Raw genomic sequence first — 15115 nt, 5'->3', positions numbered from 1 at the left:
TTATGGTGTTAACATTACTTCAGATTCTCACAACTGTACATATATTTGAAGAACTACAAGATGTCACATGCACCAACCAAAAAGTCCAGATAAATTTAATACAAGATAAAAAATAAAACAAGACTAGAACCAATCCTTCACTGTACCCTTTGTATTCCCCCAAGCTCACGTCACAACAGTGCTATTCATTGTCCAATGTGGTTTCCCAAAATCTACTCTGAATAATCTGATGTGTATATTTTTCTTTTTCATTTGCATTAGAATAAGTTTGCTGCATTGATATGACTATACAGCAGGAGATAGTAGTGATTACCTGCAGATGTTTGAGACTTGTCCTAGTAATAAATAACATGAATAAACTTTGGTTCCAGTTATGTCTCTGTCACCTCTGTCACCTCATCTTTTTTATCGTTAGCACATATTGTTGAAGAGAAGTGCAGGAGTGTAATACATATTTTTACTGGCTTTTAAAAAATATTTTATATGCACAGGAAAACTAATTTAAGGTCTGAAGAAAAAAAATAAACCTTAACATCTGTATAAGAAGAATTGAAATCTTTTGTTGGAGCATTCCTAAAATAGACATGAAACATAAGCATAAATTTATTGCAATAAAATTCATTTTTTCAGGTTAGGTCAGATCACCTAAGAAAGGTATGGTAAAGTTTTGTAGAAGCAAAAGTACGCAGATGTGCTCAGGTCATTTTAAGATAAATTAGGATGTTCTGTTAGCATAAGGATCTTCCTTAGAGCTTAGAATGGTCATATTTCTCAGAAAGTGCTCCTGCTCTAACACACCCGCTGAAATAAAATTTAGATGCTTCAGACCGTCCTCAAGGCTGGCTCCCACCATAAACATTACAAAAGAACAAACACACACAAAATAAGTCAGATTAAACATTTCAGTACTACAGGTCTCAGGTCTCAGTGTTGACCTGGTACAGGAGGCCAGTCAGACAGCAGCAGCTCTGGCTCTACATGTACTCCCCAGTGTTAAGGATTCACTGCTGCCCTTCACTCTGGACCCTGTAGGCCACAGCTGTGATCAGAGCTGCTCCCTTCCCACTTCCATCCTCTGACTTGTGGAAAGTCACCTGACACTGTGGTGCCAAATCCTGCAATGTTTCTTGCATGATGCTAGAGAAACTTTAGAATAAGTGAGGGAGGAAAAAGAAAGACAGCTGTGATGAAAAAACATCAATCAATAAATGAAAAGTAAGTAAATAAATAAAACGCAGGTAGAATGTGTGATATTTATAAATGAGGAAAAAAGTCACTTTAGGATATAAATAGTCCTTACTGAGGGTGCGTCTTATAAAGAGTGCCATCTACTCCCACAGTGATGGAGAGTCGGTTCAGGTTGCGGTTCTCTCGTATCTTGTCAACCACAGCGGCTAAACCAGCACCACAGAGCTGAGCTGCACGGCGGGCAACCACAGTACAGACCTCTTTTACCAGTACGCTGTCATCACATGTGGAGCCTGTGAGGCCCAAGTGCTGCAAAATTGAGCGGACCTGTCTCATGGCCAGACGGTCTCTTTGGGATCAGAGAGAATTACAAAGGTTATACACATGAAAAAGATAACACACAACATGTGTGACAGGCTTTTTCTTTAAAGCGAGTTCAATTACAATCATTGCTAGAAAGGAGGGTGATCTTTCTTTAAACAATGCTAAACTGCATTCATCCAAACAAAAAAGACAATTTGATGTTGCTTAAAAGATAAAGCTTTTATCATTAGCTCATGGAATTAATCAGTTGAAAAAATGAGCTTTACTTCAGTTGAGTGCAGCCTTAGTGTATTTGTGTCTTATCACTACAGACAGGAAGAACGTAAGGTGATTTTGTGAAAAAGTTTTGACAAAGGCAGGTCATCATTGGAAATGAGAAGATACAGACAAAAATAAGCCCAGTCAGTCACACATACAGTATTTGATTCAGATGTATGATGGCAATATTATGATTTTTAATATTTCAGTATAAGCTTGCCTATATTCTGCTGCTGCTTTTTCTGTAGTTTCTCCTTTTTTTCTCTTTAGTGAGTTAAGCTTTAACTTAAACATTTGTATCACAACTGCTCATCTTCTCAATGATCACTGTTTATTGAAATCATAACAAACCCCAAATATCATGTACTTATGTACAATGTACTTATACTGCAGCAGGAGTGTTAAAGCTAAATTTAAATTTAGCACGATTAAGCTGACCATGCAGTCAAAATTGAAGACAAATGATTCAATGAGAGCATGGTATGATTAAAGTGTTTATTTTCAATTATGAAAAAACCTCTCTCTTTCAGGTACAGTAAACTGAATGTATCTGTAAGCTGTTGATTGGACTTTTACAATACAGTCCCTGGTGATTTGGAATAATAAGAGTTGCTAAATGTCAAATCACTGCAGATTCTAGTAATTAAGGTATCACTCAAAAGTGCTGGTAAATATTTCAAAATGCATTTCAAAGTCCATCCCTGGCAACCAAAAGAATGTTAAGTCAAAACTTTCACAGTACAGTACAGTAATCAAATAGCCATGTCATTTCATGCCATATGTGTCAGGCCTCATATGTGTAATGAGGCGGCAGTACCGGCCCTCCTGTACCTCCTGTGTCTCTCTCCCTTTTCCCTGTGTTATCAGCGAGACGCCCTGTTGATTACCTTCAGATGCGTCGCCGGAGACTGTGAGGCGCTGATGAGCTCCACCTACGACTTACCTGCACCTACGACCATAAAAGCCCTGGATCTTCACTACCACAGTGGCAGTTCATCTGTTCACCCACGCGGTAGTGGAATATCAGTCTCCTGAAATCCTCGCTGTGGTTTGCTTGTTAAGTACCAAGTCTCTCACTCTCTCCCAGGTCATCCGCCTCCTGGTGAAGCCTGCTGCCTGTGAATAGAACTTTGCACGCCCTGAGTTCCTGTCCGTTCCTGGAGTTCCTTTGTTTCCTCCTTAGTTTTCCCGTGATTTTTTGTTAATAAACTCTTTTTTTGTGAATCTGCATTTGGGTCCGGTTCTGATTCATGACAGAACGAACTGGCCAAAGAATGGACCCAGCAGATCCATTTTTAATGATAGGGGTACTGGCCTCCTACCATATTACCGGTAGGAGGCTTTTCAGTTCAGGAAGCTCTGTCCTGACAGGGAGCCCTTCTCAGGGAACACGAGCAGGCTCTTCGAACCTTGATGAAGATGAACCAGGATCTCATGGCCCAGGTTTTATTTTGGGATTGCTGCAAGGAAAAGCACTCGCCTGGGCTGAGGCGGAATCCTCTTCAGTCACTCTAACTGATTTTACCTTTGAACAATTCACTGCTCTGTTTCGGCAGGTATTCGACCACCCAGATCATGCCGGAGACATGGCCCAGCGTCTACTCGCACTCCGACAGGGGAACTGGAGGGTTGTGGACTATTCCATAGAATTTAAAACCTTGGCAGCAGACACAGGGTGGACAGGAAATCAGTTGAAAGAACTATTTAGGAAGGGCTTGACAGAACAACTGAAAGACGAGTTAGCCTGTCGGGATGATTCTTCTGACTTTGTCTCTTTTGTACAATTGGCGATACATATGGATAAGCCTGTACAAGCCTTGCCCCAAACCTCGACAAGCCTCCACCGGCCTTCCGAGGACCCAGAGGAACCCATGCAGCTCGGCCGAGCCAGTGAACCTGGGGGTACTGGCAAGGCGTGCTACGAGAAGTCTGAGTAACCCCAGGTTATTGTCGGCCATTCTCGTAGTCGACCGGTGGACATGTTCCTTGCCCGCTTTGGTGGACTCAGGGGCAGACAACAATTTTATTGATATAAAATTGGTACATCAATTACAGATTCTGCTTCAACCATTAGCGCGCCCACTATGAGCATATGCTCTGGACGGGCGTTTGCTCGCACATTTCACGCAGAGCACCTCACCACTCACGCTACTGATCTCGAGAAATCACCGGGAGTAGGCAACTTTTAAGGTTATTTTGGCCCCTCCAATTCTGGGACTCCCGTGGCTCCGGCGACACAACCCGCATATCAACTGGGTCACGGGTCAGACAAAGGAGTGGGGTCTGCGCTGCCACAAAATTTGTCTATGGGCAGTGCTGACGCCATCCTCCCCACCCATAGGCGACCCAGTGAAGGCACCTGACTTAACAGATGTTCCGGAGTGTTATCACAACCTAGCCCTTGTGTTTAGTAAAGACAAGGCACTCTCCCTGCCGCCCCATCGGCCTTATGACTGTGGCATCGACCTCCTCCCTGGTGCCGAATTACCGAGTAGTAGGCTCTACAGCCTTTCACGCCCGGAGAGGGAGTTGATGGGGAAGTCCATTTCGGAATCTCTCGCATCTGGCATAATCCACCCTTCATCGTCTCCCGTCGGCAAGGGGTTTTTCTTTGTTTCAAAGAAGGATAAGACTCTGCGCCCCTGTATAGACTACCGGGGGGTGAACGCAGTTACGGTCCGAGACCGCTACCCCCTTCCTCTACTAACATCAGTGTTTGAGTTGCTTCAGGGTGCCACAATATTCACTAAACTAGAGCTGCGCAATGCATACCATCTCATTCGAATTAGGGAGGGGAACGAGTGGAAGACGGCGTTCAAGATGCCCTTGGGGAATTTTGAATATCTGCTGATGCTGTTTGGCCTCACCAATGCCCCTGCCATCTTCCAAATGTTTATTAATGACACGCTGTGGGACTTCCTTAATCAATTTGTATTTGTATATCTGGACGATATACTTGTTTCACGCACGCTGCTGGAACACCAGGAACATGTCAGGCAGGTGCCGCAGCACCTATTAGAGAATAAATTATACGTCAAGGCAGAGAAATGTGAGTTTCACCAGGAAACAATCTCTTTCCTGGGGATGATTATTGAGGAGGGCGGGGTGCGAGCCAATCCGAACAAGTTATGGGCGGTGGCCAAGTGGCCCTGACCAACCACTCGTCTGGGACTCCCAACAGTTCCTGGGGTTTGCCAACTTTTATAGGCGCTTTATCCGAAATTTTAGTAGTGTGGTCCAACCCCTTACCAGACTCACCTCTCCCAAGGTGCAGTTCCTTTGGTCCCCAGAGGTGGAAGCAGCATTTAAGGACCTGAAGATCTGCTTTACCTCAGCTCCCATCTTAACCCAGCCAGATCCCCAGTGCCACTTTATTGTCGAGCTAGACGCTTCGGACGTGGGGATTGGCGCCATCCTCTCCCAGCGGTCCGAGTCCAACAATAAATTACACCCCTGCGCCTTTTTCTCTCGCCATCTGTCCCCTGCAGAACGGAACTACGACGTGGGAAATAAGGAGCTGCTAGCCAACAAATTGGGGTTAGAAGAGTGGAGGCACTGGCTTGAGGGTGCAGAACAGGACTTTATAGTGTGGACAAAAACCTAGCCTACATCCAATCTGCTAAGCGCCTCATGGCTAGACAGGCCTGGTTGGCTTTGTTTGTTTACTAGCTTCAACTTCACAGTAACTTACAGGCCGGGGACCCGTAACATCAAGCCAGATGCCCTCTCCTGACAGTTTGCCCCGTTGGAACTGGACTCAAAGCCCGAGCCCATGCTTCCTCCCAGCTGTGTGATAGCGGCAATCACATTGAATACAGAGGACCAGGTGATACAGGCCCAACGCACTGATCCCGATCCCTGAACTGGACCTGTTAACCGCCTCTAGGTTCCCAGCACTGTTCGTTTACAAGTGCTCCAGTGGTTCCGTACGGCCAAGTTCTCATGACGGTTTTAGTGGCCGTCTATGGATCAGGACATCAAAGACTATGTGGGATCCTGTTCGGTCTGTGCTCGGGGAAAGGATTCCCACCGGCTGGACTACTCTGGATGGCTAACCTGCTTTTTCAGAACGTTTTTAGGTTGCATAGCATTCCTCAGGATATTGTATCCAACCGAGGAACCCAGTTCACGTCTCAAATCTGGAAGGCTTTCTATCAGAGCCTGGGGGCTTCGGTGAGCCTATCTTCCGGCTTCCACCCTCAGACCAACGGCCAGACGGAGAGGCTTAATCAGGACCTGGAGGCAGCCCTCCGTTGCGTAGTGGCATCAAATCCCACAACTTGGAGCACATACCTACCCTGGATCAAATATACTCACAACACACAGGTGCGTACTGCCACTGGCCGAACCCCTTTCGAGGACTCCCTTGGTTATCAGCCGCCCCTGCTTGAGGCCCAGGAGATAGAGGTGGTGGTTCCTGGATATTTGACCACGGGGGCGGGGACTCCAATACCTGGTCGATTGGGAGGGCTACGAACCAGAGAAACAGTCCTAGGTCCCACGCTCGGCCATGATGGGACGGAAGTTACATCGACAACACCCTGACAAGCCTGGTGGCGATCATAAGGGGGGACACCTCCTGTGTCTCTCTCCCTTTTCCCTGTGTGTGTTGTTCTGTCTCGCCCTGTTGATTACCTGCAGGTGCGTTGCTGGAGACCGTGGGGCTCTAATGAGCTCCACCTGCAACTTACCTGCACCTATGACCATAAAAGCCCTGGATCTTCACTACCACAGTGCCAATTCGTAGGTTCACCCATGTGGTAGTGGAATATCAGGCTCCTGAAAACCTCGCTGTGGTTTGCTTGTTACTTACCACGTCTCTCAATCTCTCCCAGGTCATCCGTCTCCCAGTGAAGGCGGCGTTTCTATTGCCTGTGAGTAGAACTTTGCATGCCCTGAGTTCCTGTTCGTTCCTTTGTTTCCTCCTTAGCTCTCCAGTGAATTTTTGTTAATAAACTCTTTGTTTTTGTGAATCTGCATTTGGGTCCGGTTCTGATTCATGTCAATATGTAACTAAAAAAAAACATCTGTATTATTTTATGTGTGATGACACATAATCTTAATCTTAAATTTTATTGCATTAAAAAGGCACTTGTTTACTAGAATTTTACACCTAAAGCAAAAGTTACTGGCACATTAAACCAACATGCTTTCAGACATGCACTTGCATGACATTACGAGACATTTTTCTGTCGAATTGATGGTTTCAATATTTTGAATCTCATGATTTACATAATGAAGAATACTGAGTAACAAGATTCGGTAGTAAATCTGTGCTTTTTCTTTTGGTTCTAAGCCTCTACGACATTTGTGCCTCCCCCCACAGCCACAGGACTTTTTTCTGTACTTTGTTCTAAGAGACATTCTTAGGAAATCCAGCCTCCTCTGTTCGAGAGTTAAGAAGAAGGTAAATCTGTGTAATCTATGCTACTGCAATTGTGCACAGTGAATGTTATGAAAACACTCATTGCTGTTGCCGTTACTGGAAAAATTTGGAAAATTACCTGTGCTCATACTGCAAGTCAATAGGGAGTTTGGATAAGGAACAGTGCCTTGAAGTAAACAGACTTGGCGAGTGACTATAATGTAGGAAAATAAAATACAAAGCTTGGCCAGTCCTGAAAATTCCATATTTTGCTGATTCATGAAGAGAAAAATAGTAAAGTCAACCCCTGCAGAAAACATACATTACAAAAAGGACCTTTCTTCAAATGTTAATACACTGTTAAATAAACAGCAGATATGGATGCAACTTCATGTAACCTCATGTGGCCTAGGTGTCGCTCACCCAGCCTCTCCAGCTTCTTTCTCTGCTCCTCATTACTTACCTCCTGTTTTGTTATAATTAAGTCTTTGAAATATAAACACTGTAAAATGGTATCAATCTATTACTGTGTGGATTTTTATAATATAATCTCAGATGGTAGTTTTCATTTGATTCTTGTCACACAGTTACCATGGTGCAGGAGTGAGCTGAAGACTGACAGTGTAAGACTCACCTTTCAATCTGAGATAGGAACTTTGTCTCAAAGATGCCTCGGGTCTTGAGTCGCTCAGACATCTTGCCTCTGAACAGCAGACCCTTAGCAGTGAAGTCCATTAGCACATTCCTCACTATCTCCCCTAGGTACATGCCACTGATCATCTTCTCATACCTGTCAGAAGAAGACACACAAATTGAAAACAGCACACAGACACTGACAATATAATATTCACATTAATAATACTATTTAGATTAATTCAAATATATTAATTTTATTCTACTATTGCAAAATCCATAATTAAAATGATGAGCTGCATCTTTTTGCTTACCTTAAAAATAAAAAAGAGAGTTGTCAAAATAAAGAAAAGCTCAAAATTTATAAATTTCATGAATGTAAGCAAATCCTGTGCAATGTTGTCAGCACCTCTTTAATTAATGAACACTATCATGTCACAGCATGATTAATGTTCATGCAAGTGTCTGAGAGTGGGAGGTGTTAGCATTGGTTGGCGGCCTCACTACTGCAAGAATACTGGCAATAAATCCATCAGAGGAACAGGAGACTCCTCTGCATTAGATCTATAGCACACATTATCCAAGTTCTCACCATTTGTGAATTGCTCTCTACCAGTGACTTTTTCCTCCTCATTCTTTTGATAAGGTTGTGCTGACGGTGATAATGTTGTGCTGACGGTGAATACTGTATTCAACTGGCACATAACAAAACCCTGGATACGCTAACACTGGCCCAAAATAATTATATAAAAATATCTGAAAAGGTAACCTGTGGTGTTTTGACCTCTATTCGTGCTATACAGTAGTTTTCTGGGTGTTTCGCTATTTTGCAAGCCACACAGTTTGATTTCTGGCCAGAGGCCCAGTGTTACAGTACATGTAATGCACCTCCTCCCTCCTATTTCATTTCCCATTAGCAAAAGAACAAGTATCAGCAGTGTTCTGTGCACATTGCAGATGATTTTAATTTTTTAATAAGAAATGAAGATGAAAAACGGACAAGCACATACTAGATAACTACATGATTAATGTTGAGTTTTCTTGAAGGGATCTGCTCATGGGGCCAGAGTAGTTGAAATGCACTGCTGTATCTCTGATTAGAGACTGCAGAGGGTCCGTACTCTGCTGCATTCAGATATTTCCAGGAATTTAATCTGAGTGACTGATCATGTACATTAGCACATTTTGTATTACTGAATTACTTCACTACATTAAAATAACCTTTTTACATTTTAATAAAAGATTTTTTAAAATCTTCAATATGCATGTAAATATGTCTGGTATGTAGGGCTGAAAGGGTTACCCAAGGAACTCAAATTATTAAATCATAAAAATTAGTTTCAAATTCTCTGCATGTGGATAATGACATGCATGAACAATGAATCTCACTAAGATCTCAATAAGAACTGATTCACACCTACTGCAATTTAGAGTCAACAGTCAATTTAGCCTTCATATGTTTGGATCTAGTGCACCTGGAGAAAGCCCACACAGACACAGGGAGAATATGCAAACTCAACACACAAACTTCTTGCTGTGACGCAACAGGCAACTCTTTCAGTGCAGACCTGTGGTACTGAATAGGCAGCTGTTCTCTGTCCCTAGACTCTTTCTCCATTACTCTTCTCTTATTAATTTATATTGTATTTGTGACTACATGTGATGCTGTCTTATGCAAGCCTTGTTTTCCAAAGGCATAGCACAGTAGATTTAGTACTGTATGCCATAAATTACCCATCCAGTACCTTTGTTTTCCAGGATTGTTAGAGCAATCATCGACAATGTGATCAAACTGGGTGCAGAAGTCATCAAGTTCGCCATTGTCACCAAACGCTCCCCACTCCACGTTAACACACATACGGCCAGTGTCACCTTCCACCAGTTCGATGTTCTGCATTTCCTCCATGTAGCAGATATTGGTCCCTGTGCCTGAGTAAAAGACGAGGAGAGGTATTATAGGCACTGTCATGAGAGTAAAACATCAGTCAGCTTTTTAACATCTTAATTCCACTCCATGTTTGCTCATAGACAATTGACTTTAATGTTAAAAAATGGCACAGAGAAGAAAAGCTAGAGGGACGGAGAGGGATATGGGGGGCTAGACAGACTTACCTACAATGAGCCCCACCTCACATTTGGGGTCCTCATAGCCGCAGGTCATCATGGTTCCCACTGTGTCATTAACCACTGCCACAAACTTTAAGTCAAATTCCTGGAAACAGAAACAACCAATTATTTTCAACTGGAAATTCAAATAAAATACACCAAAAAACATTCAAATTGTGAAAATAAGTGAGTATGACCTGCCCCTATTCTGCTTCTGATTGGCTAACTGTAATCAACTAAGCAAAGTTAAATCAACTTAATCAATAAAGATGAGTAGCAACTAATCAGAGGCAGAGCAGAGCGGATCTTCATAAAAATGAGGCAGGGGACAAAAATGACAGGAGGTACTTTAGTCTGACCTCTGCTGCTAACATTGTGTTAACAAAAAAACTTGCTATTGCTCTCACTGCCCTAGAAGACCATGGTGTTCATCAAGCATTGGTGACTGATGTTTTGTACATTGAATTGCCAATTGCAAAATGAATTGCAAATTTATTAAAGAGGACAAGAAACTTCCACAGAACTATGAGTTTCTCACATCATGAGAAAATAGGTGTGAGGAAACTGAACTCTCAGACTTAAACCCCACAGAAAATCAGTGTAGAAAAGTGAAGATGGGACTTCAGATGCAGCCCATAAACAGAGCAGGAGATGGATCTGCCAGGAAAAAAGGTATAAACTTTGCAAATTCAGGTGTGCAAATCTTACACACATACAAAATGATTTGAAGCTGCAATTTCTGCCAAAGAGGCTTCTACAAAGTACTGAACTGGGGGTCTGAATATTTTGCAGATCATTTACAAATTTTTAAATTTCTGACATTATGGACTAAGTGCAGCTTGTTGGGCAACTCTATTCATTTGAAGTTTAAAATTCAACACATCTACAACACAGCAAAATGTGGGAAAAACTGAAGCAGTCTGAAAATACAGAATTATAATGTTTTTGTGATGTGCGTACTGACCCGTCTGCGGTGAACAGCATCTTTAAGTAACGTAACAACATCTTGTCCCTCACAGCCACTGGCTTTGAAACCCTTTGTCCACTTCAGAAGAATGCCCTGGACAAATGACAGAAGTGATGGGTCCTCATGAGCAAGGTATTCAATTGAATGGAAAAATGTGTCAGAGGTTCTGACTGGTAGTGCAGATAAGTGTAAATGCTGTCTTTAGTGAAAGAAACACAATACTGTGGTAGTTTGGCTCAAAAATATAAACAAAATAAATGCCCTTTCTACGGTCATGATGATAAAAATGACCCATCATACATCATGCCAGCGTATGGCACCTATGATGCATATTGAATAAAACTTTACCTGATCAAGTTTGCTTTGATGGCAGGGGAAAGAGAATGTAAATCCCAGAGGTAAGGATGCTCCTCTCATGCCCATGTATTCCAGAAAGTCACCAATGCAGTGCACAATATGGCTGAAAAGCTGGCACATAAGAGACAGTTATATTCAAAATGTAAGCTATGATAAAAACTATACAAGGCAATGCAAATCATTCATTTGGCACCCAGGTCAAAGATGTGTGTGGGGAGTCTGGATCCTGCAGGTCACAGCTGTGATCAGAACTACTGCAGCACAGAATACCACTGGAAACCTTAATGGTGGCTGTGATAAAAAGTTGTCAGAACACACACTGCTGTCCATCGTTTACCTAAGTGGTCTAGATGTTTTTTTTTTTTCTTTTTAGCATCTGTGACAGGAAGAGGGCCATAGGACTGAATGAGAAAAGCAAAATGCCAGAGCAAGTCTCATTTTGTCAGCTTAAAAAAAAACCAAAACATAATCTGTAATACATATTTGTGCTAGAGTCATTATTACTGTCCAAGAAGCTGTAATGTTGAGAGCTGATTAGTGATGAGACTGAGCTGTACACTCCCTCCAACACAGATATCCAGAGCATCAGAATTCTTATGCAATGGCACGGCATTGAGTTGATTTCCTTTATGTAATTATAGTAGTATTTCTCCTCATTTACTTTATTTAAATCAGGTCTTATTATTTCAAAAATATATCAATGGATAAGTGAGCACTCAGCCAGATTTCTGTAAAAATAAAACAAGCTCTTTCATTCACTAACACGTGCGCAGAATCCAACTTTGGAAACATCCTTACATTTACATGTCGAAAGCGAAACCAATGACAATTTCTAAAATCAAGGTATGAATTAATTTCATTGCTATCTTGTGTTCAGATAGATAGTATTAGGAGGGTAAGTGACATGTCGATTAGAGAAAGCAATGATTGGAAAAGTAAAGGACAGATTTGGGGTGAAATGTAAAGAGGACCGGTCAGGACAGCTGAGGATGCAGTAAACATTGTGTTGAATGTGAGTGGGGACAGTCATATCACTGTCTCAAGGAGACTGACAAGCCTTTTGCAGGATAAAAGGTGCACAGTAAATGTTTGCACTGACAGTAAACAATCAAATAGGTGTTAACCACAACAGCTCATTGCAGTGAATGTGCCACTGCATCAGACAAAAATCTCTACCTGTAAAATCAAAGCTTTTACTAAATTTATTTTTAACAGTCACCACTTTTTGTCAGAGGAAAAGTGTCAACCACTGAAAGAGATGATTCAACCTCACAAACATGACAGCTTTATCTTCTTGGTCACTGTAATCACTTAGGTGAAAGACTAAAATATTTGTGATATGTAGTACCTCTTCCCCTGTGCCCTGCATGGTCTCCTGTGGGATGCTGTAGATCTTGTGGTGCATGTCCACAATTTGTCTCTTTCCACTTCGCAGTCGCACCAGCAACACCCGAAAGCTGGAGCCACCGAGGTCCAAAGCCAAGAAGTCACCATGCTCTGATAAGGATAGTTAAGACAAGAACCCTAAGCACATGCATCAAAGCATGACAAAAAGAGAAAACTATAATAACACATCAAATGGAAAGTTTGTCTCTTAAAGTGATACTGTGGAAAATCACAAGTTATGCATGTGTCAAAAATGCTTCACTATCATTCCAGTGAAGTATGATACGGAATAGGGATGGCTCAAAACCGCAATTTTGACTTCGGTACAAAACTAGGATCTAATACCTCGGGGTATCAATACTAAAGGTAACAACCAGTTTCAAAATATAAATGAATTGAAAACATTTTTAATAAATACTCTGCATGAACAATTGTGCAAAGAAAATGTAACAAAAAAAAAAAAAAAAAAAAAAACCTATACAGAAGATTTTGGAAGACAAAAAACTGAAATTAAAATAGGATCATCTCTTCATATCTTTTCAGTCTTTATCACATGATGCAAAGGAAATCTATCAGAATGTAACAAAAAAAAACCTACATAGTAGAGGGTACAGGTTCAGTTTTGATTTTGGGGAAAAAAGAAGACTGAATAAAATGGGTTCACATCTACATATCTTTTCAGTCTATTTTTTTGCTACCTCCTTTGTTAGCTGCAGATTTTTGGACTGGAAAACTAACGCTGTCACTTGATAGTCTGGACCTTGGTGGGCTACAGATCAGGCCAGAGGTACTGAAAACTCTCTCAGAGGCTGAGCTTGATGCTGGAATGCAAAGGTAATATTTGGCAAATGTTGAGAGAATGTGGAGGCTTGATTCATGCCTTTTCCACCAAGAAAGTGGGTTTTCTATGGCACTGGTCTCTTCCATGGTCTTATATGTGTGGAGTTTTTTTTTTCAGTCTGTCAGCTGCTAGCATCTGTAGATATTCTCTCCCAGCTTGACATTCATCTTGTTTTTCCACCTCTTTCTTTTTCTCAGATACAATTGTTGACAAGAGGCTACCTAAGTCTTGTTTTTGTTTTTTGGCACCTGTTTGTTCTTCCTGCTCTGCATGAGTTGACTCCATTTATTGACTGAGGTGACTGAGATCAGCTGTGGCAGCCTTTTGCATAAGTACTTCCTTCTCTTTAGCTACAAATGTGTTCTTAAATCTAGTATCAAAGAAGGTTGCTGAGTTAATAAGGATTTGTAACTGTTCATTGCCGTATTTCATCTCCAGATCTTTCCTGATTTATGTTTTCATGCTGAGGGGTAGCATAGCATCTGTTTCACTGTCCTGTACATCTGTATCTTGCACATCACAGGAATGAAAGTGTTGTCTCTTTTTCACCACACAGGGAATCAGTGAAGGTACTTAGTGGGCCCCTTACCTCGTGCACTGTCTCCAGTGTGGTGATGTCTGTGTCAGTAGGCATTAGACACCACTTATTCCTGTTTTCTGCTAAAGCAACACAGACCACTGGTCCAAAACTCCCGTGTGAAAAAATGTACTAAACAAAGTGTAACAAACATGCGAAAAAATAAGAAATCAGGAAGGGGGCCAACACTTTTTCAAACCACTGTATACTTGTAGCTCTCTGGCCAGAACAAAGAATATTCTTTTACAAGACAGCTGTGACTGCTTGTGCTTTTCTTCTGAACCTAAAAATTTTTTCTTCATACCTGTTCCATCTGGTGTTGACCTGACGTAGCTGGGAAGCATCTTCACGCTCGCTTGTTTGTGGGTTTGTCTCGACAGGCCTCGTACCATCTCCTTCCTTATTCGTTCCTTTACCTCCAGCAACTGTGCACGGCTCAGACGTAATGTGTCGAGGATGTGCTGACGCTCCGCATGTTGAGCGGCAAGGCGGTATGCTACTGCTGTTACCATGGCTGCACCTTTTCCACTGCCATCCTGGGACTGCAAAAAACGCACATCACAGTCTGGCACAAGTCGCCGCACCATCTTGTTCAGCCTCCTGGAAAACCTAGGAAAAGGAGATCTATATTTGTGTTGTTCTGTAATCCCCTTTCACTGGCACAGGCAAGATCACTAAACATCAAAGTTCACATCACATCAACATCAAAGTTGCAAAAATGCTAATTTATGCCATATCGCTTGAGGTAGTTATAGTTCATCATGGGTGTTGAAAGTTCAGAAAACGGTGAGAGGACATTATTATTGGTGACTCTATAACATTTTCCTCTATTAAACTATTACATTTCTGACCCATCTGCTGTATCCATATGCATTCTTACTGTGCCACTAACACAGCATAGTGTCCATCATTTCCTCATTCATACAGTTACATATATCATTCATTGTGGCACACTGAGGTTTGTTTACCCTGTTTTTTGTAAATTTCTTTCGGTTCACCTTGGGCACTGTCAATTCAGTCTCCATATAAAGTAAATACTGTCAATTCAGTCTCCATATAAAGTAAATATTAACTTAACAAACTGTACTTTGCCTGAGAATTAGCTTTCCTCTT

At 41.9% G+C, this 15115-nt stretch overlaps 1 protein-coding gene across 2 annotated transcripts in view; it reads right to left on the bottom strand.

The window, feature by feature from the left end:
- Positions 1–261: 261 nt before the first annotated feature.
- The window catches only part of hk2 (hexokinase 2), a 38994-nt gene continuing 24140 nt past the window's right edge, over positions 262–15115 (bottom strand). For both annotated transcript variants that reach the window (XM_026321209.1, XM_026321210.1), the window contains exons 10-18: positions 14307–14611; positions 12547–12695; positions 11190–11309; positions 10839–10934; positions 9881–9980; positions 9514–9697; positions 7770–7925; positions 1301–1537; positions 262–1146 (exon numbers count right to left, since the gene is read on the bottom strand). In XM_026321209.1, coding sequence (XP_026176994.1) covers positions 1002–1146; positions 1301–1537; positions 7770–7925; positions 9514–9697; positions 9881–9980; positions 10839–10934; positions 11190–11309; positions 12547–12695; positions 14307–14611 — 1492 coding nt within the window. In that variant the 3' untranslated portion in view covers positions 262–1001. The remainder of the gene's footprint in view (positions 1147–1300; positions 1538–7769; positions 7926–9513; positions 9698–9880; positions 9981–10838; positions 10935–11189; positions 11310–12546; positions 12696–14306; positions 14612–15115) is intronic.

This window comes from Mastacembelus armatus, chromosome 9 (genome assembly GCF_900324485.2).
Source record: "Mastacembelus armatus chromosome 9, fMasArm1.2, whole genome shotgun sequence".
Taxonomy (NCBI): Eukaryota; Metazoa; Chordata; class Actinopteri; order Synbranchiformes; family Mastacembelidae; genus Mastacembelus; species Mastacembelus armatus.
The sequence above is the reverse complement of the archived record's forward strand: the minus strand, read 5'-3'. Positions and strand labels throughout refer to the sequence as shown.